Below are 16888 nucleotides of genomic sequence, written 5' to 3'. Positions count from 1 at the left end.
TCACAGAACAGCAAATAAAACAACACACTCAAAGCAGTTCTAGCAGCAAGTCAGTTGTGTAACAGGTCATTAAAAGCACTGACAGCTTCTCTCTCAACCAAATTACAACCAAAAGTAGGAACCCTTTCAGGAAATATTTTTTTAAATGAGTTCACAAATCTACCATCTTTAAATAACTGATCAACCCAAAACACATCACAGTAACTGATCTCGCCCCATGTCTTCTATTCACATCCACCAGACCTACCCCTTTCAACTGTCAAAAGATAAACAAGAAACATAAAATGATCTAAAACTAATCCTGCCAGATGCACCCACAAGAACAGACAATGTACACCCCTGGTTTATCACACTATCTTTACCCCCCCCCTCCACTATCACATCTCATAAAATATCATACACACATTATAGAAGTATGCTACTATCAAAACTGTCAAAAACTGTACTAACTCCATTACAGAAAAAATCCTAAAAGAGCTGGTGTCTAAACAACTCACTGCCCACATAACTCAGTATAATGTCTAAACTCTCATCAAAATGGATTCTGGAGGAGCGGAAGTACTAGGACAGTCAACTGGACCCTAATATGAGATAGTTTGTTAATCACAGGCAAAGTTAAACTAAGGGGAGAAATATTTGTTGTTCTGACCAAAGCCTCTGACCTGGTGATGCACAAATTTCTAACTCACATTCCTAACAACATGTATTAGTGACAAATAATCCAATTGTTTACTATTTGTCAATAATTGAAGCTTTACAGTACAATTAAATTCCTCATTGTCCTACTTTGCCCCAGTCATAAAAAAGAGCTCCCCAGCATCTGTCATCTCTTTCTCATACCTTTCTCAATATTTAAAAAAAACTTCTTATTGACAACCTTTTTTCTTTGTTTTTCTATAGACACATGATAGGTGGCATTAAAAATTATATTCAAATAAGGGGGATGGAAAGAAGGAGCCTCTACTACAGCAGTGTACATAGAATGTCTACTGTTATGGTAACTTTACTTACACAATTGTACTATGTTCATCATATGGTCACTGCTACAGTAGTTTTAGCTACATACGTAGTATACCATAGCTTTTAAGGTCTGGGAAGAGGAAGGATGAAGGTCCAGGAGCTTCTGAGTAATGGTCCTAGCAAAACTCGCTCTAGACCTGGAGAAGGAATCTGGTTTGTAGTGCTTTGTAAAAGTGTGCACATAGGATCATGATGTTGCCTGTAGAATGGTTACTGAGTACAGTCCTTTCCAAAGAGCCACTGAAGAAGTCAAGACCATAATAGCGTGTGACTTCACCCTGCCTAGAACTGAATTATAGTTGGAAAAAAATGGAAATACCATGGGGGTAAACATAAGTAATTGTCTGTTTTGACACTAGTTCACAGTTCACAAGAAATGGATAACTGGCCAGTATTTCTGAAGGTTTTAATTTGTCAGAATAGTATCTGGATTGTCTGTTGACATCCAGAATAGAAATTACCAATTTTTCCTCATTTTAGGTTCTAGAAAGGAGACAGGGAGATGGAAAGTTTGTCCCAAAGTAAACTCAGATACCACTTTAGGCATAAAAGAAGTAATTGCTGCCCTGCCTTTTACATTGGCAAAACCAATAGGTTATTTAAGGAAAGAGTCCTTTGCCACTTATATGACATCAAGAACTCTCTTGAAACCAATGATCTATTATGTCATGTCAAGGATAATATGAAACATGCTTTTGAATTTATGGCATTAGAACAAATACCAGAAGATATGAGAAGAGGGGATCTACATAATAAAACTGAAGTGGCAGAAGTAAAGTGGATGACAGATTTAAGAGCTGATCACCCTCTGGGATTAAATGGAGTGGTTCTGCTAAAACCCATTCTAAAAGGATGACATTCCTATAAACTGTCTTGATTGGTCGAGGAAGTAGGCTTGGTCAAACTTTATTGATGTGATGATTGGATGAATTATAAAGCAATATAATTGGAGGAGAGAGAAGGAGTTGGTTTAGTTTCTGTTTAAGGATTGGCTAAAGATGGTTTAAAGAGTAAAGAAAGTAGTTCAGCTAATATGATCTGAGAAGGCTACGGCTAAAAGTGCTTATCGCAGTTGTTTTTGTTTCCTTTGAAGAAAATTGATTTCAAGAACATTGGCTATAGTTGTCATTGCTGCTTTATGGTTTTACGCTTTTAGCATTAAAGGAAGTTTTTATCAGCTCGTGGTGGTCTGTCAACATTTTTGTTGAATTGTTGTTTTGTTTGTTGGACTACCTTCAGCAACGCACAGGTTTGTTTTTTCACAATAATTTTTTTCACATTGAATTCAGTTATGGTTGGAAAAATAATTATCTGTTTTGACACTAGTTCACAGTTCACAAAAAAATGGATAACTGGCCAATATTTATGAAGGTTTTAATTCTGTCAGAATTGTATCTGGGTTGTCTGTTCACATCCCAGAATAAAAATGATCCATTTTTCCTCATTTTAGGTTCTAGAAAGAAGACAGAGAGAGGGAAATGATGTCCCAAAGTAAACTCAGATACCACTTTAGGCATAAAAAAAGTATTTTCTCTCAAGGAAACTCTATCCTTGAGGAAAAGTAGATAAGGTTGGCCTGCCATAACAGACTGCAACTAATATACTCCTTTTGCAGAGTTGAGAGCAATCAATAACACTGATTTCCATGATTAGAACATCAGATCAGCCTGAAGAGCCAGTTAAATGGATCAATAGTTAGTACCTGTAAAAGAAAATTAAGATCCCAAGAATGAATAATCTATTTTATAGGTAGACAGATATTCCCCTTTAAAAGCAACTAAAATGAAAGATAAACCTTCCTAGAGAAATGAGGAAAAAGAAGAGGATAAACATAATCACACAAGTATTTTTGAAGCAGAGAAGTGCTAGCTGCAAAGTGGTTTTGGTACTTAAAGTGGCACCAGCTAGAAAATGTTTAAGTTGTGGAGCTTTGAAGAACGCCATGTCTTGTGTGAGTATCAATTCTGTGAGGAAGCTTGTGACAATTGCCTTTGGTTATTTCCAAAAGAAGGACCCCTTCTGAATCTTTAGCGTCACTATGAATACCACAGAAAGGGTAAAAAGGCATAAAAGAACATTCCTGTTCAAGGAAAAGGGGAGTGTTTCCCAGGCTACTTACAATGTGTCCTGGAGCAAAATTTGCCATTTGTTTGTTGTGAATGGAAGCAGACAAGTCACCACAGCTGGATCAAATCTTGGAAAACTCCATGATTCAGTTTCCATTAGTAAGGATCTATGTCCTGGTCCTGCTCAATTTGTCTGCCACACAGTTTTTGCTTTGACTGAAAGTAAAAAGCTTACAGAATGAGATTGTACTTTACTGCTATATCTGAGGCTACCATGACAGCTCTGCACAGAGGATACAATTTAGAAAGTCCATATTGTGGATCCTTTGAAGAGAAAACTGTTGCATGTTTGCTTGTGGTAGCTTTGGTGGGTAAGTAGATGGCATATATTATTTTAGATGGAGGTTGATGGCAGCATAGCATAATACAAGAAAATAGGGTGTTAATGAAAGTGACAGTCGCGTGAGCAGGCACTGTGTTATAAGACATAACTGCTGCATAATAGAATGTAAAGGGCTGTTTATAAATGAGATGAAAAGGCTAGGATAGTCATTGAGTGTCTGGAAGTTTGCTTAGTGAATGAGGAATGGTGATAAGGTGGCACATGTCTGCAAAAGAACTTGACCAAATTGACCATTTGGGCACATGATAATAATATGCTGATAAATACATCAATAACTAAGTATATGGGATCTGGGAGACATAAATTGAAAGGTGAATATTTAATACAGCACACAGGGATTGAAACTGTAGATTTATTAAAGGACCTGGATCCACAGGTAGATCCAGCTTTGAGTTTTTCTAATCATATCAACCAATTGGTTAATGATAGTTATAGAACTATAGGTTGTATAAAAAAGATCTATAAAGTCTAGGAAATCAGAAATGATGAAGTCATTGTTTATTAGTTACATTAGACCCAAACTTGTGTATGGAATAACAATATGGAAACCCTATAAGAAAACAAGCCACAAATAAACTGGAAAGGGTACAGCAGAAATATACCAAGAGCATCCATGGATGTGAAATTTTAAGCTATTATGAAAGACTAAAATATCTGAACTTGCACAGTGTCTCTTACAGTTATCTGAGAAGAGATCTTATTCAGGTGTATAAGGCATTTAGAGACATCTATCTCTAGAATGTTTAGGGTTAGTACTAGATAATCATTAGACAATCTATGTAGAAGATTCATACCAAAAGATGAAAGGTTAATATTGGCGGCCCAAGATAGTGGGCTACGCACATGTTGTTTTACAAAGTCCATTGAATGTGAGAGAAACAGACAAATGTAGGTTTTGTAAAACAGAATTGAAAACAGTTGCGCATCTTGTTGCTGGTTGTGACATACTAATGGCAGAAGGACTGTATACAGAAAGGCATAATAATGTGGCAAGACTGTTGTACAGGGGATTGTGCAAATATTATAATAATTGAAGTAGTTGAAAAACACTGGAAACATGAGCCACAAAGCATAATAGAAAATGATGAAGTCTACATTCCATGGGATTACCCATTACCAACAGTTCAAAAGATCGATGTGAGAAAAACAGATATAATAGTACATGAAAAGAAGACAAAAGTTGCACTGATCATTGAAATTGTTATACCCAGTGACTATAGTGTCTTGTGTACAAAGAGACACAAAGTCATAAAATATCAGGATTTACAGGCAGAAATGAGAGCAATGTAGAAGAAAGATACCCAGTTCCAGTAGTAGTAGGAGCGACAGGTCTTATAAAAAAGAATTTACAATCGGATTTAGATATGTTATGAATACATGTAACTCCATACAAACTGCAGAAGGGGTCATTTCTGGGCACATTGCAGGTGCTGAGAAGAGCACTTCTGGCTGACATCAAAGATTGAAGCAATACTAATTTCGTGAACTTGAATCATACTTTGACTAAGGAATGGGGTCTATTCCTGCCATGGTATTAGAAACCCAAAAGATTTGGAGAAATTAAAAAAGATTCTATAGGAATGAGAAGTGTACTAACCGAGTCTCTGAGAGAGCAACTGATATATGGAACAGACTGCCAAATTACATTAAAGCAAGTACTAGTTTAGATATTTTTAAGAACAGCCTGGACACATTATGGGAACAACTGTTTTGGTATATTGGCAGGCTAGACTGGCATTAATGACTGTGCTTGAAATATTTGTATATATGTATGTATGCACTGGATATGACTGTAAAATACTAAAATTGTTTATGATGTACTGTTTAGGTCTAATTTTTCTTTAGTAAGTTATACTGCTACAAAGTCTCTGAGATTAATTCAAATAGATCAGCAGTACATTAAATGCTGATGTAAAGGCAAAAGGATTGTTAGGCAGGTTGTTAAATTGATACAAAGTTCAGTAGAAAAGAAGGAAACAGAATTTAGCTGACTAATCTGAAGGCAAACTTTGGATACATTTACTGGTAAGATACACAATAAGCAATATCACTGTCTTTTATAGTTTTTCCTGGAACAATTAAGTACAATTACAGAACTGGAATTACTTGAGCACAGATTTAAATGTGGGATTTCATGAAATTTGGTATTTGTAAGTAAATCACTTATTTTTTTCTGCTTAAATAAAAATGTACTAAAATTATATTGGAAGTATAGTAACAAACAGAAATTACAGTAAAAATAGTTGGTCTAATTCCTGTAATGTCAGCTAATAAGAAGTGAAGTTCACTATTTAAATAAATGCAAGGCATGCATGCTGGATACCATGTTAACATGGGAGTTGACTGTGCTCTGTTGGAAGGTTTAACTGTGACAGAGAGTGAGACTGAAAAGGACATTGTACAAAAGCAACTGAAAACATTTCTGTGTGCACAATACTTGTCAGAGACAAAGACAAAAACATTCCAGGTTTAGACAGATTAGAAACATGAGCGGTAAAGATGGGAAGTCACCGTTCCCACTGATGGCAATTACTTTCTGGAGTGTAAAAGGTTAATTAAACCTTAGAGTTTGCAAATTAAATCTATAGCTTTTTAGGCCTGAGTTACATTTAGAAACCTTAAATATTGAAACCATGGTGAGGGGAAGTTATGGTTCCCTGTAATAAAATGCTGCACGACTCTTCAATGTTTCAAATAAACACTTCAAGTAATTCCAATGTTCCACAACAGAGTTACTGATACTTTCATGGCCTGACTTAAATATTGATTATTTTATGAATGCATAAGCAGTGTTGATTAGTTATTATTAGTGATAGAGGAATAGTTAAGGTTTCCAATAACTGAAGGATTGAAATCCATAACAGGAAATGTAGTCATTCCATTTCTAGATAAGATGATTTTTGTAGCTGGGATACCTGCTACCCCATTGTCTTAAAATGACTATCATTCAGTACGTTTTGTAAAAATGTTGAAATCTACCACCAGAATATCATACATGTGTGACCTCAGATGAAAGGTATGGTAGACAGACTGATTGCCAGCATTGGCTAAGTCATAAGGACAGCAAATGTTAAAAGTGTTCCCAGGAGGCAATAACTATATACAATGCTGAAATAAATATAGAAGTATTCATCCCTTCATAGTAATGACACTGGCCAAAGTATTGGCCAAGCATGCCTGCAAAAATAAAATTATTATTTTAACTGCAACCCAACAAACTGTGATATATAAGAATAAAGAGATAACAGAGAGAGGGAGTGTATGTGCGTGTGTGTGTGTGTGTGTGTGTGTGTGTGTGTGTGTGTGTGTGTGTGTGTGTGTGTGCCCCTTGCCAAAAAAATGATATAGTATCTAGAAAAACACATAGCTTCAAGGAATGTAATAGAAGAATGTTGAGTTATATGGCCCAGATCCCTACTTCTTGAAGCCTAAGACACATCCATTGATTAATATATATAATGCCCCCACTTGTTCGGCATATACTTCTCAGAAGTCCAGCTAAAATGGAGGGGTGTATCTAACCAAGTTCGGAGATGACTGCAAATTAGATGCTATCACTAAATACTCTAGTGATATCAACGTACTTCAAAAGGGGCTTACACAGACCAATGATTGGTGCCAAAGCCATGGTCTTAAACTAAATCATAAAAATCATTATTCCCTTTGGTAAAAACCATATCCCTGCTGATTAAGTACCAATTCAGTAGTGAGAGACCTGGGAACACAAGTTAACGGTGACCTCAGCTTTGACTACCATGTGTCTACTGTGGTGAATTAGGCATTCTACATTGCTCACCTAATTAGCAAAGGCATCGCCTTAAGAGCAAAAGAGGTTATAACCTCTATGTACTCATCCCTCATCAGGCCTATTATTGAATATAATGCTCCCTTTAGTATGTACCGTACTTGATACCTGCAGCAACTTGACAGACCTTAGACATTCCTAACCAAGAAATTTCATTGTCTCCAGCACATGTTTTATACAGACAGACTGAAGTCACTATGACTGTACTCAGTAGCATATAGACTACTTAGAGGTAACTTATGTCTGGTTTACAGGGCTACCTCTCACCCAAATTTAATGGAAATGCTACACAAATATAAGTCAAATGGGACTAGAGCCACCCATTCCAGGAACGGAAATCTAGCCTGCGACCGGACCTGCTGCAGAGACAGATACATCTCTCAGAGGTTGCCAGTCTTCTGGAATAGGCTTCCAATCCATATCAAGTAGAGCACCTCAATGACCCTGTTTAAGTACAACCTGGATGACTAGATGGGAAACCCTAAATTCTGCCGAGGACTGCCCTGGCTTCTCTCCTGGACATGAGTAGCCCTTGCTAGAAAAACCTTGGCATGAAAGATATCTTTCATTTACTATTATACTGGGATTCAACAGCTAGGCTTGTAAAGATCCTCAGATCAATAGCCTAGTAACATCCTATAAGCCTATGAACCTACAAACCTATAATAAAGACCTTTACAAGCTCAGTCCTAAAGCTGCTGAAGGAAATATGCATACTGCCCTTATTATCATAATTATACCAGGATATAATGTTGAATATAGGGATGACAATGTAAAACAGTTAAAATAAAACAGTTGATAGGTATGCATGTGAAAAAATGCACACCACTAAAGTAATGAGCCGAAAACCCGGGTTTATCATACATAAAACTCATACACATAATTAATTGATTAGATCTTTCAAATCTTCAAACTTATAGAACCTTCTTCTGACAGTTAAATAACACTGAAAGAACTGCCCACTCAATCAATATTTTAGTGGGTATTTCCTTAAAAATCGAACTGTATTCAGTACATAATGACCTCTCAGATTAGCTTTTAAAACATCCAAAACAGAATAAAACTGTTTTAAAATTAGTATACTCAGCTGACTGTTTAAAATCTGTACCAATGAAGTAAGTATGTTCATATAACCTTCTATGCAAAGGTCTGGTTATTCCTAACTTCACAGGCACATATTAGGATGTTGATCTGGTGGAGCACTTACAGCCTAGCCATACAATGTTGCACTGAATTGTCCAACACTTGAAATTAATAACAGACCCCTCACAGGATGAATTACTTTGTGCCTGTGTATGTCCCCTTCCTAGAAGAGCATGAGGGTCATGCTAGACTCCCAACAATATGAATTACTTTGGACGTAGTTATTTCCCCTTAACATGAGAGCCTGAATGGACAGACTGGAGTGCACTGATGATTGCCCATCCAGTTATCCAGGTTGTGTTTAATAATGATCAAGGAACTACTGTACTTCACATACAGAGGGAGCTTATTCCATAAAATAGGTATTCTCTGTGACAGATATCTTTAACACCAAGATCCAGGTCCACTTTATATTATAGTGGAAGTTCTGATCCTTTAAGCGACTGTTTAGGATTTTATTAGTTTTGTGGATATCAAGGAGGCTACAGAGGACTAGATTCTCCAAGGCCATGTAAGCTGGGCAAAGTCTCCTCTCAGAAGTCAACAGGATAAAGAAAACAGTGAGATTACTTTAAAGTGGTCCATTTAGCTAAATGTGGACATGGCCTTGATTGTTTTATTAAGGAAATACTGTGGTTTGTCAAGCTTTGTCATGGGTTTATATGAGTCCATACTAAAGGGGGCAGTATACTCTATAAGTGATGTCATAAGAGTGGAGTAGAGGGAGGGTGGTGACTTCCATGGGTCTAGAAGATATAGTTTTAGTCATCAGTCTGGCTAGTTAAAAGGTCTTCATAACAACAGGGGTAATATGGTGGTCAAGGGATAGTTCATTGTCAATGAAAGTGCCCAAGCCCCTAATCACTGAGTCAGTTTTTAGGCAGGTACTACCTATGTGACAGCAGCATGGCTGCCCTAGTCTGTCATAGGACACAGTTGCATTTCTTGACATTTAGGGTCAGCCTGTGATCTAAGTATATGCCTGTTAGTGCACAGTAGGCCCACCTGGAGAATCCAATGGTCAGTTGGGATGTTTATGGCAGCTTCCAGTTTACAATCATTAGCCACCATCATCGGTCTCAGGCCTTTAGTGTCAGCCTTGATGTTAGAGAAACAAATGCCAGGAGGAGTGATATTTGTACACATCTCTGAGCTACATGAGGAATGGTCCTTGTACAGATCCCCGAGGCACACTACTTGCAACTACTCTTTTGGTTGGGCGTGTGCCTCCAACACTAATAGACTGTGTTCTCTTCATGAGCAAGTTTGCTGTCCAGTGGGTATCCCAGGTGGGGTTTAGATTTTGTTTGATTAGCTTATCATTAATGCAAGAAGGGAAACATATTTCCTTGAGAGTAATGCCTCTGTGACTTTTTCAAAAAAGTCCAAGTTTAGGACACAGGATGTGCCTTTAACAAAACCCAAACTGATTTAGGTCGACGGTTTGAAGACTGCCTATGACTTTTTAATGTGTTCCATTGCCTTACAGATAAGGCTGGTGAGGTTCATGGATCTTTAGTTTCCCGGATTAGTAGTTGGTCCCCTTAGTGGTGTGGAGTGACTACAGCAGTCCTCCATCCCTTTGGCATGAAACCAGTGGAGAGACCGAGATTGAATAGTCTTAATAACAAATCAGTCAGACAATGCTTGGTGCTGGCCTGGCACATTATCTGTACCCATGGGGCCAGTGTTCTTAGCCTTGGAGAGAGCACATGAGACTTGCTCAGGTGGCACACTAATGTGCAGTGGATAGTTAGGCAGAGATAAGGAATTAGAGTTTAAGCTGACTTTGTTCAGTAATATGTTGGCTATGTGCACAGGGGATGAATATATGGTACTATTTTGTATTATAAAAAATAGAATAAAGTACTAAAACTTAAAACTTAAAACAAATTAAAATGTATTTATTTATTTTTTTCAATTTTGTATTATCTCAGAATACTGTTAGGTATTACTTCTGAGGTTCCAGACATAACTAAAGAGGACATCCTCATTATCCTAAAAAGGATAAAATGGGTTATTGGAAGTTATACAATGAAAGATAGTTAAAGTTCTACACTTACAGGACAGAGGAATCAGTGTGTCCATTGTAAATTGGACATTACTAATAAAAAAGTCCTGCCACCAGAGCCACATAGTGTATTTAACAAGAAGACAATTTACTGACTACTTAAAAACCTTCCTCTCATACACCTGCTTCTTCTTCTTCTTGTTCAGTCTGTATTTAATCTAACATTAAAGACAGAACAAGAAGGAGAAGACATGGATATATGATGGGTAGGCATTCAAGAAGAAAGTGTTTAATTCCAGCATGTCACTTATGTACTGTGTAAGAGCAAGGATGCACATGACACATCCTTGCACAGAACACCACTCATGTCCAGCAGCCAATCCCAGAAGTGGAAGAAAACTAAAGTCCCCTCATGCAATAACAGCATTATTTCATAAAAGGTAAACAATGCAGTTCTTAAATAATGTCTTTGTATAATAACAATAATCAATGACTGTGGCTGGGATTCTGAAAATCTTGCCAAGAGTATTAAGCATGAGTGGCTTCCCTATCTGTTAAGTCTTTATAATTCATAGACAGCCAAACTGCTGATGTTTCCCACTAGTGGTAAAGCTGCATACTAATGTAACAATCTGGGGGAGTGGCTAATGCAAATGAGTCACGGGATCTCCACCAGAAATGCCAGCAGGTCCTGATTTATGAAACCTTGCAGAGTAAAATATCAGTGGAGGAAGAAAAAATGAATATCAGTAACAGACAGCAGTCACCCATTTACTCCTGCCGAAACAGTCATGCTGCAGGTTAATTCAGGCCGGGTGGGAGTGGTTAATGTGTGTGGACATGTGAGTGTGCATGTCTCTTAGGGCATGAATGAAGTCAGATGAATGTATGAGTGTATGTGTGCGCGCGCACACGTGTGTGTGTGTGTGTGTGTGTGTGTGTGTGTGTGTGTGTGTGTGTGTGTAGGTGTGTGCGTGTGCATGTCTGTGTGTATATGTGTTTAAGTGTGCGTTTGCTAATATTATGCCATGGCTGATAGGGAGAGTGCTAACATGTTTGATTCAAAGACATGACATAATGGAGTCGTTCTCACTGCGACTATACCTGTCTCTGATTAATACTTTCTTGCCACTGCTCCAGTTGTTGCACAATTAGCTAGAGTGGTGAAGATTTTAGTGTATAAAAGTGTCTTTTTTGTTGATTTATTTTATTGTAATTTCTTTTTATTCTAAAGGATGTTTTGTTTGTTTCCTATCATTTTTTAGAAGAGCAGTCCTTTCCTTGCTTATTTAGAATGGCATATTTCACATATCAAGCTTTTAGAAATTGCACAATAATAGTGAAAAAGCATATCTGTCTGGGTGCTTATTCAGTAATGTCAGTGTGTGTGAGTGAGTGTGTGTATATGTCTGTCTGTATTTTGTACTAATTCTATAAAGCAGTATTTGTCATTGTGATATCCACCTGACTGGGAATGTGACACTTTGCTTTGCATTTTATCAGACTGAGTACATATTTAAACAATATGCATTATTGTTTTGAAAAACCTGTACTGTACTTCTCTAACTGAATGAGGAGGGTTAGCAAGTGGAGCTGTGAATTACAATTATATGAAGGTACAGTTAACTCACTGGACTGTGGACAACTGATGTTCCCTAGGCCACCAGGGAAATTACTATTATTATTTATTTTCACTGCACTTTATTGAAGTTGTGCTAACTTGCATTTTGTTTATACAGTGTTTCCTATTTAACCAGGGAAGCAAATACATTTTAATTTATTATTTTATTTTTATTTTATTTTATTTTTCCTAGGGTTAGTCCTACTAGGCTAGTGGCCTCTTTTCAGAGGAAACCCAAGGTAGAACTTGATACTATTAGGAGAAATTTGGCCAGGGCATCGGTGAACTTCCCCTGCTATTTTAAACAGGTGACATGGGATATTTTACATCCACTTGAGCTACCATCTACTGAAGCAGATGGGACCCTGGTTTAACATCTCATCTGAAGGACGACACATTCAGGAGTGAAGCATCCCCCACCCTCATGCGACACTGCAATGTCAGCAATCCAATCACCTGCTGTGGGAAGAGAACCCACTGGCTTCTGCATCAAAGGTGAATGTGCTACCTGGGTTACATCAATTTTATTCTTTTACTGCTTGCGAACCACCAGTGTGAGCCTGCTCTTCAGTCTTACTGCACCACTAGATTTTGAGCCACCCATGCCTGAAACCTGAATCATGTCTGACAGATCACACTTGCTAAGCTTGTAACACCCACACCTACAACTTGAATCATGTTTGCCACCTAGTATTTGCTAATGTTGTGGCACCTTTGCCTATAACTTATGTTGTTCTTTAAAACTTGTGACACCTTTTCCCATGACATTTTACTGATTTGTAGCATACTGTATTGATTGTACAGTAACTGCATTGTTTTGTACTGAGCACATACAACTGGCTGAACATTTGTGTCTTGTGGGTTATGTTTTCATATTGTACCATGAAACCCATTCTATATTGTGCACTGTCAACTGAAGCTTTATTAAACCTAAACTACTTTTTGTATTTTTTTAACATATTACTTATACCATGATTGCTGTATCTTACGTTACTTATTGTATCTTAGCTAACATATTACAATGGGACTGTATGTCACAGGAGATAATATCCTTTTTGACAGCATGTATCCTTTACTCATGGTAATGTCTTTGACTATTGACCTTAGACCTGATGGAGAACTACTGTCATGCATATGGCTGAAAGCAGACTTCTATATGGTGCATTATAACACTTAAATCTTGTAAAGCTATAGTTTTATTAATTCCCCTAGATGGCACATGGGATGTGCTGTTCTGTTGATATGGCCTCACCTCCTTGTCTGTATTGCAAGTGTCTGTTTACCACTATATACTTAACACATATAGTTCTTGATTTTATATTAGATAAATCTGTGGAGAATGGATATGATTATGTTTTTTTTCCCATGTGAAAACAGCATCACATTACCTTGATGTATTAAAAAATGTTTGCAGAACTTTAATATAGCTAAGATTTTTTTGTCAAAACGTTCACAGGTGAATGGACATTTGTCACACGGTAGTGCTTCCTGTATTTTTAAAAGCACTCAATGCAAATTTTACTCTTAGTGGAGTAAATTACTTAAATGGTATTACCTTTAAAAGCTCGGTTTTCTTTGAGAACACTTAATGTGTTTTAAATCTGAGGATGAAGTAATAATGTGGCCAAAGCTTAAAGTTAGACAAACTGAATCGGTTTTATAAATTGAAGACTAATGGAACAACTTGAAACACACTTGGTAGTGCTTGCCTTCACATTACTTAAAGTTAGCCAAAAGGTGGGGTGAAGGAGATTAAAGATCTTCTGCAATAGTCGGAGAAGGGGGGGGCAAGACAGATTCAAATTACTGGGTAAATTAGGATTCCAGTTTGGACTCCACTGAAGTGAATGGTGGTACTCCATTACAATGGTATGACAGATGGTATGCCCTGCTAAAAGTAATGGCTAGAGATGGCTGCAGTGCTGCTATGAATCAAAAGACATTGAGCCTATGGATAACGTGGTATGGGAAAATTAAACACATTGGCAAAACTAAACAAAGCAACAGTATGCTGACTTAAGGGGACAGCTAACAAAGTCACCAGACAAGCCTTACAGTTGAAATGGCATCAGGGATAATGTTGGGGTGAGGATAAGGTGTGGGGTGCTAAAATCTGGAAAAAAAAAACTCATGGGATCACATGGGCTAAAACAGTGCACTGTATGTTGGACCAACAGCTCAGAATTGGTCACAGATGGCTCTCACCCCAATGGGCTTAGAATGGAAGGTAGGAAAAAAAGATGTTTCCTGGTTAAAGTGAAGTGTACCTCAAGCAGGATTGAAGCATTTGTTTTGGAAGTGCACATGGGTTAAGTGTCATCTAAAGTGCACAACACTCAGGAACGCAACAATCCCTTTATGCTGCACAACAGTATTAGCATTGGAAAAAATAAACCCAAAAACATGGCATGGGAACAGAACCCACACCTTTAAATTTTTCTAGCATCAAAGGTAATCATGTAACTTACTGAGAATCTGACAACCTCCATTGTTGTACAAAATTAGTGGTTACATTAGAAGAGAAACGGTAACCTCTGCAGAAGTCATAAAATCTGCTTTCTTTATACTGCTTTAATATTCTGACAATATTTTTTTCCTAAGCTGATGTCAGATTATTGAATTGCATATGTTAAATACTAGCTCATAATTTACTCATAGTTTCTTACTCTTGCTATAATTGTTGAAGAATTACACTGCCATCACCAGGACCACCATGACTAATACTGATTTGTTTAATCATTGTCATTATGTGACCCCAAAACATCTAAAATCTTGGGTGGTCACTATTCAAAACAGTGAATGTCCCAAGCTTGCAAAACTTCCAGGCTGGCAAGTCCCTCTGCAACCCCAGTATAGGGCAAGCCTTCACAGCTATATCTGTCTAATTATATCTGTTTTTCGTTTGCTCTGTCTCTCTATATATTTATTATATATATATATATATATATATATATATATATATATATATATATACATGTGTGTGTGTGTGTGTGTGTGTGTGTGTGTCTGTGTGCATGTATGAATAAAATTCATCAAAAAAGCAACTCAATAATCAAACAATGATTGACACCTAAATATCAAAAGACTAAACCACACAATATTTTTTGCAGGGGAGCAAGTCCCAGGGATCGCTACACACCCATTGTTAATTATGTATACCAGTTCCAAGATCACAGTACAGTGGAGAAAGGGCATATTCTCCAATCCCCACTCTATAGCAATCTCATACTGACAAAGCCAGTACATTTTGAACAGCTGATTTTTCATGAGTTGCACCAGCTTTGTCACTTGTTGACAGGCAAACTCATTGATAAATGGTTCTAGTTTCACACACACACACACACACACACACACACACACACACACACATATCTATATATATATATATATATATATATATAGATGTGAGTGTGTGTGTGTGTGTGTGTGTGTGTGTGTGTGTGTGTGTGTGTGTGTGTGTGTGTGTGTGTGTGTGTGTGTGTGTGTGTGTGTGTGTGTGTGTGTGTGTGTGTGCCTGTGAATATGCACTCATTCTCTGAGTTTTCTCTGAGTCTAGCTGCCATTACAGGATGTCAGCAATCTTTTAGGTTCGATATTCTTAGTTTTGATCACCTTTCTGGCAACAAACAGTAGAGTTCCTGCCACAACCTACACTAGACTCTGTCTACAATAAGTGTACCTCCTATTCTCCACTCTTAGCAGAAGTAAAATTAAATAAAGAACTCTTACATTTTTACTTTTCATGAACTAGCTTGTCAAGGGCATCCATCATTTCTTTGAGCATGTGCAGCTTCTTCACATCTCTTTTTAAAATTTCAAGAAGGTCTTCTGCGCTTAACTTTGCAGAGTCTGTGTAAGCTCCAAGGTCCTTCTTTGCATCAAAATGTTCTCTAGCACTTTGATCTGAAGATAATAGGTATTTTTCCTTTATGTAGTGCCTTATAAGGGGATCAAGAAGTTGAACCTTTGAAGAAAACAAAAAAAAAAAAGGTAAATCCATTGTTTTCTATTTTGTTTACCCATTTTACAGTTGCTTAAATATTCATCTGTATAGTTTTTCTTGCTTCTATGATATCCTCTAAATGAGCCCACCTTGGCTGCTATTTCCTTTTTTTTTTTAAAGCTACATTTCTCATCCAGAGACATCACATCCAAAATATCTGGTAGGATGTTAATATATGTGAAAGGTAGCATATCTATTTCAGTAACACACTCCACCATTTTTGACTTTATAGATTATGAGAAGTGAGAAAGAATTTCTTTATCCTCCATGAACAAGTTGTACTCTATGCCTCAGCACTGGCTTTTTATTTTGCTTTTAGCACTGTCTCCATAATCAAATAAAAAGCAAAGTTTGCATAACAATTAAAAAAAATAAACATTAACAAAATAATCATGCTCAGGAGGACAAGCCAACATATACCTTCAGAGGGATTTGTTTAGTGCTTCTGTACCAAATATTCAAAATTACTTCATCAGAACTGATAAAATCACTCATTTCTGCATTATATAACTTAGTAAAAATGACATGACAAGAGTGCTCAAATAGTGTAGACATAATTAATCACAACATATAAGTTGGATAAATACAACTGTGTATAAACACGTTTACAACTACTTTAAAATGTTAGGAAAAGCAAATGCCCAGAAATAATAATAAAAGTATTACATGCAGTACATCTTAGAAAACATTTATAATAAACTTTGAAACACTATTTACGGAATGCATTCAATAAGTCTGGGGGGTACAGTCATTCAAATGAAGTTGCTGGGTTAATTCTCTATATTTACTTTTCAATTCTGTGCCATGGCCATGTTG

General features: G+C 37.0%; 1 protein-coding gene across 1 annotated transcript in view; it reads right to left on the bottom strand.

Annotated features, from left to right (window-relative positions):
- The window catches only part of LOC122800845, a 978865-nt gene that overhangs the window by 6378 nt on the left and 955599 nt on the right, over window positions 1–16888 (bottom strand). Inside the window, exon 9 of the mRNA XM_044070198.1 lies at window positions 15799–16033. Within this exon, the coding sequence (XP_043926133.1) occupies window positions 15803–16033 (231 nt within the window). The 3' untranslated portion in view covers window positions 15799–15802. The remainder of the gene's footprint in view (window positions 1–15798; window positions 16034–16888) is intronic.

The sequence above is a fragment of the Protopterus annectens genome, chromosome 1.part0 (genome assembly GCF_019279795.1).
Source record: "Protopterus annectens isolate FY-2018-M chromosome 1.part0, PAN1.0, whole genome shotgun sequence".
NCBI classification, from domain to species: domain Eukaryota; kingdom Metazoa; phylum Chordata; order Ceratodontiformes; family Protopteridae; genus Protopterus; species Protopterus annectens.
This window is presented reverse-complemented; position numbering and strand designations above follow the sequence as displayed.